General features: G+C 26.0%; 1 protein-coding gene across 1 annotated transcript in view; it reads right to left on the bottom strand.

The window, feature by feature from the left end:
* Positions 1-14,633, bottom strand: part of LOC147806872 (uncharacterized) — a 19,118-nt gene extending 4,485 nt beyond the window's left edge. Inside the window, exons 1-5 of the mRNA XM_087167366.1 lie at positions 14,548-14,633; positions 13,618-13,727; positions 11,624-11,809; positions 6,902-6,965; positions 341-469 (exon numbers count right to left, since the gene is read on the bottom strand). Of these exons, the coding sequence (XP_087023492.1) occupies positions 341-469; positions 6,902-6,965; positions 11,624-11,721 (291 nt within the window). The 5' untranslated portion in view covers positions 11,722-11,809; positions 13,618-13,727; positions 14,548-14,633. The remainder of the gene's footprint in view (positions 1-340; positions 470-6,901; positions 6,966-11,623; positions 11,810-13,617; positions 13,728-14,547) is intronic.
* Between the last annotated feature and the right edge of the window lie 3,746 nt (positions 14,634-18,379).

Below are 18,379 nucleotides of genomic sequence, written 5' to 3'. Positions count from 1 at the left end.
TTGTAATATTATGAAAACAAAAATAACAAAATTCATATTACAAAACGACAATTAACCTTCAACCACTCACATAAGTACAGTGAAGTTCAGATATTTTTTATTAAGAGGGACAGCCTTTGGGTTTATAATTTTTCATTCCTGGAAGGAAAAAAGGGGGGGGGGGTGTATCTATCAAAATAAAGTTTAGCCTCTATAAGCATGTTACAGAGATTTTTGCAATCGCTTTTGCTGGAAGGTAAAAAAAAAAAAATACTAATAAATAAATTAATAAAAAACAAAAAAATTAAAGCAGATGTAAAATTACATAATATTAATTTGGGCAAAGAATCTTCATTTATACCTTAGAAAAACTTTCATAAAACTGAGGTTTGTGCAGTCCTCTACACCTCCTATTATTCACAGAGAATAAATTGAACATCAGACCTCTAGATGCCAAAGACACCATATAATCATTCATTGTGTCATGACTCTGAAACAAATATATATAAACAATCCTACAGTAATGGAAGAGTTTTTAGTTTTTTCACTTTCAATTTTTGGCATTTTTTTAAAATTTCTCGAGAAATACTTAGAGCATTATTTAGTAACTTCAGGGTTCTTTAGCTCATTAAATTTTTTATACTTAGCAATAAAATTTAGAGCTTTCAGAAGTTTGAGACACCAACAATAAATTACAGAAAGAAAAATAGTATTTTTGATCACCCTATGCCAGGAAATCAGTTAAGAAGCTTTTAATTTGTATTGATTATTTTGGTTATCATTATTTATATTATGCTAAATATTTATGGAGATTATAAAAAACTTTTTTCCTTGTCCCATGTTTTTTTGCTGTAACTTTAAAAATATTCTACACAAGTAAACAAAATTTTTAGAGATATTTCAGATTATTTACAAAACTATTGATTTAATATTTTAAAAAACTTCCATAAAAACTGCTTAAGATATGAGCATTTAAAGTAGTTCTTTAATACTGCGCATGCAGAGAAAAGTTTTAAAAAAAAAATTTCAGAATTTTGTAGGGAATTGTATTTGGCAACTAATGAAAATATTCTGATTTGAGTATCTTAAAAATTTAAAAAATTTCAGGCAATTTTCTAAGTAGTTTTTGTACTCTTTAAAAGTAAGCTCAAAACGATAAGGGTTTTACTACAAGTTTCATTTTGTATTATGAAACAAGATTTATTAAAAATGTCACCGGCAAAAACAGCTGCGGCTTCAAAATGAAATTTGTGAAAACTCCTAATAGTTTTGTAATTTTTTTAAAAAAGTACAAAAATTACTTAGAAAATTGGTTGAAACGTTTTAAATTTTTGAGATATTGAAATACTCTTTTCATTAGTAGCTAAATACAATTCCTTACAAAATTACAGTATAAAAAAATTACTTTATAAACTCATATTTTATGCAGTTTTTGTCAAATTTATTTCAAATTTTAAAACTATAATTTTGTAATAAATTTTAAAATGTTCCAAAAAATTTGCTTAATTTTATAGAATAATCTTAAAGTTAATAACGTAAAACAAAAAGATACATTTTTTACAAAATTGTCCATATTTCCAGAAATATTTAGGCTAAGTTTAGGAAATTTTGTGTTGCTATTTCAAAGTAAAATACCAATCAAAGTAATTGATACAAGTTATAAGCTTAGTTCTTGATTATCTGTCATAGGATGTTTAAAAATACTTGTTTTCTTTTGTAATTTATTGTCAGTCCCACAAATCTCTGAAAGCATTAACCTTCATTGCTAGGTAAGAAAAATCACACAAATTAAACATCTCTAAAGTTAATAAATAGTTTTCTAAGCATTTATTGAGAAATTTTAAAAAATGTCAAAAACTGAAAGTGTACCATTATTTTAGGGTAATGTGTAACAAACTAAATCTGATTACTTTTTTAAATGAAGGAAAATATTTAAAAAAAAAAAAGGATTTTATTTATTTTCACATTGAGGCTAATAAAAACATTTACAACAGGAGATGCCTGATTATAGCATAAAATCAGTTATCTTGATTCAAATTATATTACATACTCTGTAATTTAACCCTCCTGCCAGTTGGCAATAGTAGCAACAGACACTCAGTACATTGCTAAAGATTTCATTTATAACCTATTTAATCTTCATTATGGTTTTCTATAATCAGCTAAATCACTGATTTATAAATTCTCAAACATGATGTGTGCTATTTATAATTCATGTCAAAATGAAATGCAATGTGTCTTCATGTCAGAATGTAAAATTCCTAAATTTGCTAGAATAAAAATCATGATAAGTAATTTGAAAACAATCTGAATGCAAAGATCATTGTATAATTCATAAATTGAAGGAATAAGACTCACTCTGGTTATAAATAACTTACATGAAAAGATGAGTTATTTTTAAATATATATAGAAATTACAAAGAAGATAGATTGATACAAATAAAATGAGTTTCCTTCTGTTATCAGCTGACATGTGACTAATGCAATGTTATGGTGATGGGAGGTCAGAACAAAAAAATCCTTCTATTTGATAAGTTAAAAATCTCTCTACATTTAAATAAATATAAATGATTTAGTTTTCCGATTAAACTAATTCCAGAAAATTCATATTGAAGGTAGATTGTATAGTTATGATAACTTCCAAAAATGGAAAAAAGGAATTTTCAGCTAACTTTTCAAAATTACATAAATGAGTTTAATTGAGAAACCCTCCCTCCCCCCAAAAAAAGAAATGAATAAATGAAGTAAATATTAAGATTAGTTGTTCGTTAAATATTTTGAAATTTTTTTAAAAAAAAGGCAAAGATTATTTAGTCTTCAGACAAAAGAGTACATGGCTGCAAGAAATTATAATTTTTATGTGATTAGTTTTATGATAAGTTCTGATTGTGATATGATTTGATATGACATGATTTTTTATGATCAAGATAAGTTTTTCTTAAGAAAATAATGATTAAACTAAATTTAATAACTCTAAGACCAATTTGATGTTTTTTAAAAGGAAGAAAAATGTAATGTATATCATCAGACATATGAATATGTGACTTTAAAAACTCCTTATTATATTGCTCAGAGATTTTCCTTAACTAAAATAAATAACGCAGAAAAAAAATTCAACAGAAACAAGTAATTCTAAAATTAGGGAGTGGAGTACTGCAAATAAATAAAATGTCACATGACTTTCAGTCGCAGATTTTTTTTAACAAGAAACAAATTGATTAAGAAACAAGAATTTTTCAAGAAAGTTTCTACTAAATGGTTTCTTTAATGAACATATAACATTAAAAAAACTCCTTTATCATAGAGCCTTTGGGTATTGAAATTCTTACATTACTTTTTAAATGAGTAAAGTTAAAATTGAGTAGAGCGTTAGTAATTGTTAATTGAGTAGTAATTGTTAAAGCAAAAATTGAGTAGAAGAAAGTTTGGAAAAGCTAATGGGCACTCCATTGAAATTTAAGCAAATGTAACCATAAAAACAGAGTGATTGGCTTTCAGAAGAGAATTATTTTAGGGGTTATTGTTCTCAAAAATTTGTGAACTGAAAGATACATAAGAGCTTTGATCACTATTTCTCAAAATTTTTAATTATATTATTAGTAGTTTCAAAAAAGATACATACAATCTATGGAGCACTCACATAATCAGCATCACTTAACCAAAGTGCACATTCAAAGTTTGCTTCAATGTTATCAACAGAGGGAATTCTCTTTCAAAAACAAAGTAAAAGATTCTGCAGAAATTGATGTCCTATAAAACACCTCCTAAAAATATACAATACAAGATTAGAAAACAACAGTAAATGAATTAAGGCTATAATTATTAAATACAGTCATTACTGCGACCAATATATCTATTTTATAGACACGATGTTATTTTAACGTGAGTAAGAAAATCTGAATTGAACTGTTGATTCCAATATAATATGAAATTTTTGTTTAATTTTTTATAAGAAAATCACATCAAATACAGGTGCTAAATATTTTTGCGCTTTTAAACATTTGGTTTTAAAATAATGAAAATATGATAGCACTCAGTAGTAGTAAAAATCATAATATTTTCAATATAAAAGTTAATCTTACTTTTGATAAATGTTGAACTCTTCATTCCAATATAACATGAAATTTTTGCTTAATTTTTTGTAAGAAAACCACGTCAAAAACAGGAGTTAAATATTTTTTGCTCTTTCAAAAAAATTTTTTTTTCATAGGCAAAAATTCAATGGATAGCAAAAGTTTCATGGAAGTCCACCTATTCTTTTGACATTAGAGCAAATGAACATAGAGCATATTGAATTCCTTATGGAAGTACAAAAGAACCATAATTTCTTAAATTTGACGTTGTGGCATAACTACCACTATAAATATTAAATACCAATTCACTATTATATAAGACATGTTAACTTGACTCTATCATGAGGTACCTTTAGATAGATGACGGTTGACATAGTCTATAAATAAATCCCACAACGTATTCTATGGTGAAAAGGATGGTGGAATTTAAGTTACTCTTCATGATTAAGAATTAAAAATGTGTAATGAATTCTTTTGCAGTCTTCTGTGTCATATCGTAATTTTGACCAGAATCATAGAATGATCAATCTCCTTTCCAAAACCCCCAGAGGTGTAATTTGTCATCGGGACATGGAAGACTTTGTGACCTGGCAGATTTAACGTGCACCAGTCACCATTTCAGGGGTCTGTCTAGGTTTTTCTGAGAGGTACCTATTTTGTGAAATTTTAGAATTAATTTGTGAAAAATTAAAAATTATATTAAAAAAATCAACACAAAAATATGGTAAAAATATGAATTTATCGTTTCTTAAGGGATGCAAAAATAAAATTTTAAGAAAAAGTATTTTGTCAAACTACCGTTTTTTCTAAAGTTGAATTTGTGAAGGTACCGCTAAACGGTAGTAAATTCGGCCTGGACAGACCCCTGCATTTACAATACAGAGGGTCTTCGGCAGGCTGGATTTGGATTCCCATTCTCACGAAATTGAGTGCAGTGCCATACCAACCAGGCTATCCTGGTTTCAATTCCTGCAGTCCATGTCTGATATTAATAAAACCTTTTAAACTATTTTTTGCGTGAAACAAAACGTGTTAAGAATTTGGAGTGTGGCTTAGACTTGAAAGCAGTTTAGATTTGTATTGAGTATTTATTTCTGAATTGTTTATTTCAGGATTAGAAATGAAAGGATTCTTCTCAAACATTTTTAGACAAGTAGGAAGTACATTGTAATTTGACTTATTTGAAGCATCACCTAAATAAAATAAACATCATCTAAATTATTTAGCAAGTGCCAAAATCAATATTGAATCCCATAGGAAATAAACTAAACTTAAGCTTTGGGTAAAGAATTTTTCCCATTGCATGAAACAGAGAGGAATCCCTTTTACTCCCATCTTAAGAGGAAGAAACACTCTCTTGCTAAGGGCTTTTTAAAGTCTAAAAAAATATTGATAATTTTAAAACAGGAAAAGAAAATTAACAGCAAAATGAAGCTGATAATCCACACAAGATTTTTATGGGTGGAGTGAGTGCAAACAGTTGCAGTTAGAGACATCAAATTTAATGTGAAAATAAATATTGAAACTCTTAAAAGTAAGAGAAAGAAAAATTTTCGAAGATTAATTAATTTTTCATGACACAATATGTAAAGATTGTTTTCTAATATGTGCAGTATTTTTACAAATTAAGACATTCTATTAACTAAATTGTACAAAATAAAGTGTTAAACATCCTAAAGGTCATGTTTTTTTTCTCATCATGAAGTTCACACAATTTATTACACAAAGCATCTCATTTTCCTCACGTCGATTTTTGGCAAAATAATTTGAAAAATCTACCTTTTCTTAAAATGTTTTAAATTGCGACATACAAGAATCTGCAACAGCCATGAAATTCACATAACAATAATATTTGCACTCTGATTTAAAACAGAAATGCCAAAAAATATTATGTGGCTTTTTAAACGTTAGAAAAAAATATAACTTTAATTTCAAAAGCTTAATGAACGAAGAAAGACAAATTCTATATCCACTTTTTCTGTTAACATTTAATTTCTTTAATTAAAAGTCAACTGTAATATTATTCAGCCATTTTTGTATTCCTTTTAACTTTATTTATATTTTCTTTTTTTTCCATCTGGATATTTTTGCACACAAGTTATTGAATAAATTTCGTAATTTTACTTTCTCACTTTTAAATGGGAATTTCTTTTCTTTCTCTTTTATGTTAAAAACTAAGTAATTTAGAGAATTTTCTTCTGTTATCTAATATTTTTTATGCTTTAAATATATTTAATTTCAAATTAAGATTTTTCACACATTTCTTCTTCTTTTTGTTTTAGATAACATATCGCTAAGAGCTTCTGAAATGTTTTAGTCATTATGTAGTAAGTGTATCATAGCATTTCTGCATAGGCATGAAGTTTAAAAAATTATCTCTTGCACTTTACAAACAAACAGTATTCATATCACTCTATACTCTCAAACATTTGTATTGCACTCTCTAAGTTTCTGTGCTAACTGGAAAAAAAACTCTTAGAAATATAAAAACATTTAAGGGAATAAATTTAAAGTTTCTTTATTTTTATATGACAGTCTTTACTAATGTTTCTAAGTGATTTCTAAAAATTGCAATAAAAATAAAAGTCAACTCCAAGATAACCCTATCAATTCCATAGTGTCTTTATTGCACACAAAATGAGAATCACATGTTTATTAAAATGTGAATCATTATCTAAATAATGTATAAGACATGCATAGAATTTATGGCATTCCGTATACATCCAACAATATTTACAATTTCAGAGTTGCTTAGTTTTTTGTAGCTGGAATACACCTAAAATTTAAAAGAAATGAAACATATTCATTTGTCTCCTTCAATGAGATCTGAAGTATAAAAGACCCCTTACCTTTGGTGAGTTATTAATTTTTGTAAGCACTTTCATCATCAAGGTAGGGGCAATTGCATCAAAACTAAAAAAAAAAGTAAAAAGTATTTTAAAAACAGATTATTAATAACAAGAAAAACACAAAGCTTAACAACAAAATTTTTTGAATTAACATTTTCCAATTACACAAAATAAATTAAATACTTATATAAAATAAGTATTAACAAAATAAACAGTGAATCGTTTGACTAAAACTTTTTCTTTTGTACTTATAACTGTATTAATTTAGAAAAAGCCCACTTTTATCAAATAGGGAAGCAATCATTCGATGCTAGTAGACACTATCTTCTAATTTTTAAATGTATATTTGTGTAATTATGAATATGCTCAGGGTTTAAAAAATAAATAAACACAAAAATATCTACTAGTTAGCGTTTACGAAGCTTAATTCAGCACAATTTTTAGATGCACATGCAGCTTAATTCTTCACAGGTATGTAATATTAATAAAATTATGCATGAATTTATAATTAAATAAAAAAAGTAACATTTAGATATCAGTACTATATTGAAAATTAAAACTTATAGTTCAATATAAAATTGTTCCAATGTTGCAACTTAAAGTTAAATTAGTCTCTCTAGCATCCTATACTTGAAGCACTAAAAACTTTCCCTCACAAAATTACAGATTTAAGTTTACATTATAAAGAGAGAAAGTTAGTTTCATGAAAGCTATAAAAAAATGAAATTCCTCTTTGTTTATTTTTTGGAAAGATTTGTTGTTTATGAAAGAACAAAATGTTCAGCATTTATTTAATTTTGATGATGATTTAATTTTCATAAAAACAATACAGTATTTCCATACAAGAATACAGTTGCTTCAATCAAATTGTTTTGGTTTTCTAAATTACGCAAAAAGTAGAAAAAATTATCGTAGATTAGTTGCAAACAATAAAATTTCATAGCTCTAGAAAATTTGGTTTTAAGCAGATTATTACAGATATTCTCAAAAGCCATAATTTTTTTCCCCTTCAGATTTATGATTTTTGATTTATGCAGATTTTTTTTCGTGGGTTAACCTAGAATACCACCCACGTTTAGCCTGTCAGCAGCACAGCTTTGATTGAACAAATCCAAAACTAGAAAATATTTTTTTATATTATAAAGCTAGAAAATACGTGTCAAAAATACATTACAGAAATTTGCATGACATAATAACAACTTATTAAAAAAGAATCAAATTTTTGAAAAGGGAAAAAAATAATAATACAAAATATAACTTAAAAGTTAAGCTTTTATTTACGTTTTTTCTTTTAAAGAACAAGTAAGAACTTTTAAGCACTTTTAACAGTGCTTAATTTCCATGATACAAAATTATACTCAATTAAGCACATTTAAGGTACATATGAACTCTAAAGAAAAGGGAAATTCAATTCAAGGAAAAATCCACAAAGTTTCTTGTTCTGTAGCGCCACAGCAGATACTAAATCAAAAGTTACGATAGATGAATAAAATAACTTCTGAATACAGTGAATGGCTCTCTTATATACAATATTTTAAATTTTAAAAAAAAAGTTGAGTTATGAGAAGAGCTTCAAAAATTAGCTATACTGAATGAAATGTAAACAATATTATATGCTTCGGGGAAAACTGATAAAAGTTTGCTATTAACTAAGTCTAGAGCGAGAAAAAAAAGCGAGTATATTAGAGACAACCTCTATGAGGATAACTGAAAAACAAATTTGAGAGTGGATTTTAAACAATAAGCTAATTTAGAGTAAATTATAAAGAAAAGAGTAATATATTTACCTAAAATGAGTAATTTGGTTTTCGAGAAGTATTCTTTAACGTTCATTAATATCGGCAAAAAAAATCTTTCTCTTCAACAGTCGCAGTTCCAATGCCGTCCGGCCTTAGGTAGAAAATAGCTTTAACTTTTTTAGAATGTTATTTTCGTAAAGCATACACAATATTACAATAAAATTAGTATACTTAATTATTTATAATATACATAAACTTGTTCTCAGCATTGATACAATCTTCATAATAAGCTATGAAGTGTGTTTAAAAATGGCTAACAATTAAAAAATTAATTAAAAAAATATTGTTTCTTATAAATTTTTATCAAGCATCATTCATATAAAGTAAATGATACATAAAAAAGCTTTAGATTTCTTTTAATATGTAATTTATACATTCATGTCTCACTGTTTCATACAATTTAAGCTTTTAAAAAGGTTTTAAGGTATGTTTCGACAATATTTTAGACACTGAACAAACCATCCAAATGTAATGCATAAATAGAAAAATTAACTTTTATAGTATAACAATTTATTTTTATGTAAAGTATTGAATGATAATGCAAATTTTAAATTAAATTAAAAACGATACTAGCATGAATGTAAATAATTTATATTTTTGAGATGATTTTCTATTTTTACCACCGATTTCTAAATCAGTTTTCAATATTTAATAAATACGCACAATAAAACTTCATTGCAAAAAGAAGTTTAATTAGTTAAACAACTTTTCAAAGAATAGTAAAACTTTTTGTAAAAAATTCTTTACACTGCAATTGTTCTCTACTACTAACCTATGCAACTAAAACATTTTATTTTACAAAACTCACAGTATAAATCTAAAGAACTACAAAATTATCAAGGTTCTAATAGGCTAAATAGTTTTTTTTTCTTCTCTTAATATTTAAATATTTAAACTAAAGATGTATCCAAAAAAAGAAAAAAAAAAGTGCAGTACAACTAAAACTTTTCTAAAAGAATTTTTTTTCTTTAAAAGTACTTAGAACTTAACAGAATAATGGAAAAAAAATGTTTCTTTTTTGAGCACATATAATCGATTAATGAGCTGCAATAGAAAAGAATACAATATAAAGAAACTGAGCTGTTAAATGAAAAATCTAATGTGAAATTATTAACAACAATGATAATTTTGGAATACATTTATTGGTGTTGATATTTTTTTTAAAGAAAAAAAAAACATTATTTTGAAAATGTTGTGTAGTATAACTTTAATTCCTAAATTTAAATTAAGTACATTATTTTATCAGATTTCGAACGAAAATAATAACATGAAATTATTATGAAGGAAAAAAGTATTTTTGTTTTTATTCCAAAAATTAAATATAATGAAGGAAAAATTTTACCAATTTGTTTTGCTTTTCTGCTCTCCTTACAATACATACTATTTTTTAATGTTCCTTATCACAGTTCCTATTCATCCAAAAACTAATTTATTAAAAAAAAGTGCTTTCTCGATAAGTTTAATTCTTAACACTAGGTAAGGATACCATAACAAAATTTAAGTTTGAAATAACTCTAAATAAAACTTATTATAAATTTGATTTTTAAATATAAATCAGTGATTCTAAATTTCAGGAGAAAATTTGTTTCAAGCACTTATGCAACAATAATAGCTTAGGTACTTACTGGCACAGTCGATTTAGATGTTGCTCACACAGCTGATGGAAAATTAGAGACATAAATGGAAATTATGAGATTATCAGTAACTAAAAGACTAGAAAAGTAATTAAGTTTGGAGAAATTTTATTAAATCTTTTCAATCTACATAGCTATTAATCTGTCTATTAACCCTGTAATGGTTGCATAATTTTGAAAACAATGATATAAGTGCCAAATTTTTTTTATTCAAGAAAATTATATAAAAAAAGAATTGCATTTACAATATGTATTCATTCTTAATTTATGGTTTAATCGCAAATCTACATGTTCGATGCATGCTGATATCTAGTTTAAAATAAACTTTCTCAAAACGCATTACAAATAGTCTAGTGTTGCTATCTGAAACATAGAGAAATCAACATGTTTACGGGCATAAGCAACAGATTGTTTCAATCCTTTTGGAACATTACTTCAGCCTAGAAATATCACAATAAAACTTTAGAAGGCAAAATTTCGTCTCGTTATTTTTGCGGGAACGAGAAAGAGTAAATTTTAATCAATTGCAAGTAAAACTGATTTTAAAACCTACTTGTTTCAGTTTACTGTGATCAGACATGTGACTGAACTACATAAAAAGCTTTGATGGCAGAGTGTAGACACGTAAAAGGATAAACAATATCACATAATACTATAAAATAATTTTTCCACCATGTGAAAGAAATTAAAGAGTTTTTTACATATAAATATTAAATAATAAGTGTCAATCTAAAACAAGTTTCTTTGTATCTAATTTTTTAAACCTGTATAAGTTCATTTCACTGAAAAATATTGAAGGGGGCACTAGTTCTAAAAAGGAAAAAGAAGCAATGCTTTTCAATGAAAAATAACACATATATATGCCTAATAATACAATATAAACTTAATAATATTTAACTTCTTTTTGAACCAGTTACTCTTTCCCCCCTGTTTCTGTAATTCAGTAGTTTTTACTAAAAACAGTTTTGATTAAAAACAGCTGCTTTTTCTTATATTTAAGAATAAATTATCAAACCCAGATTTTTTCTTCTTCATTCTTTAATTTTCTAAACAAATATTTAAAAGGTTTTTCTACCACAGTTGAAGAAAAATGCATTTTGTATAAAAACTTGCTTAAAGTCTATCTTATCAGTAGATTAAAATATTTTTTGTGAAATGAGAACTATCTTAAAATAATTGGGAAGGAGTAATGTCCTATCTCTACTCTAAACGTTAGAGGAGATAAAATATCCATTTTTTACAGTGTCAATCATATGAGCTAATTTTTGAAGCCAAATATTGCTACATACCTCCTTGTAACATAGATATGGTTTGAAGTTTTTGCTGGTTTGAGGTTAAACGAGGGGAATTGGTTTACGAGATAGTCCTGTACATGGCCATGATCCATAGATGGCACTCATTTTCAACGCCACTGGCATAAAGTCCGCTATTACCTTCCTCGCCCACATTGAAGAAAAATCTTCCACCTTTAAGATCTTAAATTTAAAGTAGCATTAAACAAAACAGGAAAAGCGATTTTATTCAAACAAAAGTAGATTCTAGTTCAGAGATGCCATCTTTTTTTTCTTGCACTAACTGAAGTTGCTCTAAATATTCAATTTACCAAATTCTATTTCATTAATTTTAATAAGAATCTTGGATACAAAATCTGGGTGTACAAAAGGCGTTAAAATACATAGACATTTAAGATAGATGAATTATAACACTGATAACCTGATGAATTTTTAATGTATTTCCTCAGTCTGTGTAATTAAAACCCTTATGGAATAACTTTTATTGTATGATTTATAGTCAAATTATTCTGTTTTTTAAAAAATTTTTTTTTCATGAATTCCAAACATAATTTTTCTTTGCAGATTGTTGTTAGTTTTTTTTACCATAGATTCATTTTCTTAGGCTAGACTACATATATATTTCAATAGAATAGCTCTTTAATATAACAGAGGATAAAAAAGAAATCAATCTTAAAAAAACCCACTTTAGGGTGGGTTTAACTGGGCTTTTCAGAGTGGGTTTTACCTAGTAAAACCTGACCGGGTTTCTCTGGGCAAGTGGGTTTTTCGCAACCCTGAATAAGATTAATAAAAATATTACAGTAACAGATTTTCTCCAGATAACAGTAACAGATTTCAGAAGACACTTTTAATTAAATGAAAAGGAAGTAAAACTAGTTAGAACACCATTAACTATGAGTAATTTTTAAAATCACTATCACATTAATGAAGATTAATTTTATTATGAAACATTAACTGGTGATTCATATCAGATCCTGGGGAGATAAAAACAATCTGAACAATAAATTAGTTCATTTCATACTGAACAAACCCAAAAACAAATTGCACTCCAAAAAATGACAAGATTTATACCAAAGGGCCAGAAAGCCAGGTTAGTAGGACACCGGGCCCATGTCCAAGAGGTCATGGGTTCGATCTCCGCAAACCCTAAACTCTCCGCGTAGTAAATTGTGACTGATGCACATTAAATCTGTCAAGTTACAAAGTTCTCCATTCTCCCATAAATCATACCTCTGGGGATACTGATTTATGAGTTTCTTCTGGAGATGAGTTCCTTGTCTTCTGGATTGGTTCAAAATTACGAGGCTACGGAGTTGAATATTAGTAGTAGTCATGAACCCAAAAACATGGGTCGTCTGTTCAACGACTGTTAAAAATAAAAAATACAATTTTTTACCCATCTTAGTTTAAATCAAATTTCATAATACACAAAACTAATGTGTATTTTTTTAATCATAAAATGGGCACATTCCATATCAAAAGTAAGTAAAAAATTCAATATAATTTATAAATAAGACATTTGTTACAAATAAAATGTTTAAAAAAAAACACAGTCTGAATAACCCCAGGCCTTCTGGCCCCAAATAATTTTGTTTTATACTTGAGTTCATATTTGTTAAGCTACACTATAACCACCACTCCACTGTGTGTGCAGTTCAGCACTGATTATTTATAAAACTCTAAATTCAAAATAGACCAGAATAAGAAAATCCATCAAGAATTATTTTAAGTTTAGTTTTAATTGCTAAAGCTTAAAATTCTGCCATTTGTTGAATTGACCTGTTAATTGTTTCAGATTAGTTGTTCAGGGTAATAATCATGTTATATGCTTTTTTTTCCTTTCAATTAAAGGTCTATTAAATTGGTTGGACAAATTATTTAGAATAATTCATAAAGATATAAATGTTTAGTTATTGGAGTTTATGCTTATAAATTAAATAGAAACTAAAAAACTAAGTAAATAAAGTGAAAAATAGAAAATTTATTACCAAGTACTGGCTCAACATAATCTACAGTATATCCATCCAGCTGCATCATTTCCGTAGGTTCCAATTTCTTTTCTCTGTAACTGCACATTGCAAAACTATACTGAGGATAACTGGTAATATTAAAAGATAATATTAAAGAAAGGCACATGCATAAGTTTAATAAATTGAAAAAAGATTATAGCAAAACAAGATATTTTTCATGATATTTTTTTAGCAAACATCTATATTTTTATTGAATTGATACCGATGCTAATAAAACAGGTTGTAAATAATGTAATATATAGCAAGAATTTGATATTACTCTATTACTTTGGGGGAAAAAAATACAAGCTTGAACATAACATACACAAAAAATGCAAGTTATTATAGTAATAATAAAAGCTAATAGATATTTTTTGTTTTAGTTTTTATTTTGTTTTTCAAAACTCACATTTGAAATATATTACAACTAAATACTAATCACCTAAATTATTCATAAATTGAAAAGCAAATAATTAGACAATAGCAAATTCTTCAAAATCTGAAACAGTCTAAACTAATTACCATTTCAAACCAGAATAGTTAAAAAAAAAAGAGTTTAATGTAATTTTCTTAATGATATATGACAGTGTTGGTGATATTTAGACAACATTCCTATCTAATTGTCAAAATTAGCCAGTAAGTGATCAGTCTACAGTTTGTTTTCAAATGGTGAGGTACCATTTTGTAAGCGCAATGTTTTTCAAAATTTGCTTGCTTATTAAAAAAGTATCTAATGCCTACTAAATATGTAATAGCAGATAATAATAATAGCAGCTAAATTAGCTAAATAATAATAGCAGAAAATTTTGAAAATTTCCAAACTTTTATGTTTTAGTAATTTTTTACAACTGATTAGTCATGGATCAGTGTGCATCTTAAGACATTTTAATAAACAATAAAAACACCTACCCGAACCAGCAAAAAATATCTTATTTTCCATTTTTTCCTAACTTGCTTTCCTTGTGCAAATAAATACCTGTGAAATAATTTTCAAAATAATTTTCATTAAAACATAAAGCACTTATTTCTGAAAAAAAAATTAAATTAAGTATGAATATGAATTGCAATAAAAATATAACCAATGAGTAACTTTTTTCAAATTCTTATCCTCTGCTGAAAACAAAAGCTTAGTAATTTAAAAATTCTTAAACATTCTTTAAGTCATCCGAAATTTATTTTTCATTTTAATTTTTGCATCAATAGATAAACTTGAAACCACATAAGTATAAAATCCATTATTCAATATTAAGTATTTACCAGAATTTTTGGTGATCAATGTACTAAATTAAAAGTCTTAGGAGGACGCCATACCCAGATAAAAAAAAAACTGAATTGGCAAAATCAGTTGTAAGTTTCACACTTTGGGGGCGTCTCTTTGAGGGAGAAGCGAATTGGTACAGTGACAGTGATATATGATAGATGGTCAGTTAAACTATCCCATCCTTCCCTAAGCAAAACAGAACAATATAAGCATTAGTTTCGAAAAGTGATTCTGGGTTCGCGGTCTTTTATTTTTAAACTTCTTAGTTTCATTGTGAAATATCCAGAATAAACATTCTAACTATTTATTTGCATGTAAATATTTAATAGGTGTTTACAAGATAATGGGGATTAACTTATATCTTACAATTAATTCGTTTCAAATTCAAACACCAAGAAGAATATAAATTTTTATTTATGTGTCTGGAATTAATGTAATTAATTAAAGTAACTTAGTTTTAATAATCGGCGCTAGAACTGCTAAGTAGCTGTAAATATATGAAGAATTATAATTATAAGAATTCTGAGAAAAATACAATTTCTAAAAACGTAGGCAATTTATAAAGTCATAATGCAGAACTAAAAAATGATTAAAACTTATACTAATATAATAAAAAGTTAATAATAAAAAAATTAAATAAAAAAAATAATAATTATATTTTAAAATATGATAAAAGAAAAATCAAACGCTTTTTAGGTTGCATCAAAGAAAATTTTTGTTTTAATGTATCTTTTTCAATCTTACATTCACCATCCGGGAAGTTTTAATTTTCTGTAAATAAGGATAATAATTTCTCAATAAATTTTATAATTTATTTCTATTGCTTTGCAATTTTGCTGAAGTTTATGTTTTGTATTTGTCTGAGAATTTTTCTCCTTTCATTTTTAATAGTTTAAGACACATACGTACATTTCAATATGTGTGTGTGTTAAAGCAAAGGAAAAAGAAAATAAATAAAAAATATTTTTACACAAAAATACTTTTATATTTTTTTCCGTTTCAATAATTTTTTATTTGCTTTCTGTTTCATATATTTCAATCTCTATTTGAATTATTAAATTTTCTGTTTGAGTATTATTTATTTTTGTATTTTAGTATTATTTATTTACTCTCCTTTTTTAAAGTGAATTTGCACCACAAGTTCCATATTACTTCAGCTTCAGAAAAATGGAATTCAGATGAAACATCTGTTAGCGTGTAGTTTGATAATCAGCGAATTAACTTGTTTTTTAATTATTTATTTATTTTGTTATTGTACTCTGTCTACAGTTTTAAAATTTTGTTTTGATCCCATCTTGAATTCTCTACTTTCATTTTAATTGTGTATCGACGAAAACACACCTGTTTAGATACATATAAAAGCTAAGAGGCATAATATTTCAAACAAAAAATGATCACTAGTGTGTCATTTTTGGGGTCTAAATTTAGTGAAAAAAATGTTCTCAAACTACTTTTTTGATGTATTTCTTATTTACATAATGAAATATTAATTTATTCATAACGCAGGTAAGTTTGTAGACATATGTCAGAGCTTCGCACACACAAAAATAAATAATAAATCAAAAATAGAGAAAATGACTGTGTAATAATACAAAAAATTCCATTTTTGTGGGCAAAGCATGCAATTAAAAAAAATCTCTAATTTAAATCATATATTTTTTTATAACGATCCTGATCTTTTAATTCTGTATAATCAAGATAAAAACATAAAAAAGAGAAAAATAAAAAATATAAATAACAAAAATACAAAATAGAGAAAATATAAATAATTTACATGTGTATGTGTATTACAAGCAGTATAACTTGAGTCACAAGAAATTTACAATTGGGAATATTTTATTACGTTTACATATGGTGACAAAATAAGGGCTAAAAACAAGAGCAAAACTCTTATTTTATCACAAATGGAAAAAAGGAATGTAATATCAAAAAGATAATTAAAGGTAAAATTGGCATAGTAAGTAATACAATGGTAATTAATTATGGGCATTTTCTAGTAGTTAAAAGTTGAAGAGAACATTTATATTCTTAACATTTTCCCGTCATTTTTAAATAGTCATCGAATTTTCCTGCACGATTTAAAAAAGAGTTTCTCAACAAAAGATTGGCGGTTTTTTTAAAGATAAAACCTATTTTGTAATAAAATACTAAAAATTTGTATTATATATTTTTTTCTTAAAATTTTAATACAACTTGCTAATATCACCAACATACTCCCCGATCCCCATTGTCTAATGATTAAATTATTTAGAATACGTTGTATGTTATTACATTTATTGTATGTGTTAATGGATTAAAATAAATCAAATGGAGACATAAATTAAAAATTGATTTATTTAAAATGTAGTTTTAGCGATGATTATTTGAATACATATAAAGTAACGACTTTTAATTGCAAATACTACTTATTTTAGAGAATAATAATTTTGATTCAATAATTGTGAATAATGCTGACAAAAAGTCAAAATAAAAGAAGAAAATAATACTAAAATATAAAGTCAGGCAAGAATATGTAAAGCAGATAGGCATTATAATGCACAGACAATAAAAATTAAAAAATATAATATTCATGTTTATATCTATCAATACTTTATAAAATAAAATAAATGCTGAGCAACAACATGCGTTGTTGAGAAAAAAAGAGTATTTGCTAGAAGGAAAATTATAATATGAATCGTTGACACTGTAAAAGTAAAATTTTACTGAGAAAACTCATGATACTAAGCAATTCTGATTTGCCCGAAATAGATTTGCAAACAGTAAAAATTGTATAAATTAGCAAAGGAGTTTTTTAGTAAATTTATTAACAGTAGCATGCAATTAACTTAATGTTTTTATATAGAATTTAATTACTTTATATGGGTAACCATTGTTTTTTTTTAATCAAATTTTGTCTATTTGTTTCTTGGATAACTAAACATTACTACATAATTTTTTAATTCTATTCATTTGATTAAAAATGGTATTTAAATAGATGTTTTTAAGAACATTAGAATTCCAAGTAATTAGTTTATTTGTCTTAAAATAAAAATAATTTCTATTACCCAATAGACCAACAAAGCAGATATTTTCTTCTTTTATAATACCCAGATCCAAAAAATTAAAATTATCATGATTACGAAGCGAGGTTAATTCCTAGAGGTAAATAGTATTTAATAAAAAAGTATATTCATAAAAATTGAAGATAATTAAATCATCAATAAATATAAAAACAAGTTCAATATTAAGAGTACAATTTTTTTTAGTGCAAAAATAAATTAGTTAAGAGAGATGAAAAATTAGATCCTTCCGATATTGTTTCAATTAGAAAAAAAAAATATCTTTTCCATTTTAAAGATAATTATTAAATAGCCTAAAATTAATTGGAATTTCCTAATAATCAAAATCGCAATTAAAGATTTTTTTCAAATCATAGTAATAATTCAAAAGGACATCTTTTAGTTTAGAAAGGGGAATGCTATTGAAAAGATCTTGGAAATC

The sequence above is a fragment of the Parasteatoda tepidariorum genome, chromosome 7 (genome assembly GCF_982258835.1).
Source record: "Parasteatoda tepidariorum strain Cologne lab strain chromosome 7, Ptep-v5.0, whole genome shotgun sequence".
NCBI lineage: Eukaryota > Metazoa > Arthropoda > Arachnida > Araneae > Theridiidae > Parasteatoda > Parasteatoda tepidariorum.
Note: the sequence above shows the minus strand (reverse complement) of the source record. Positions and strands in the feature narration are given on the sequence as shown.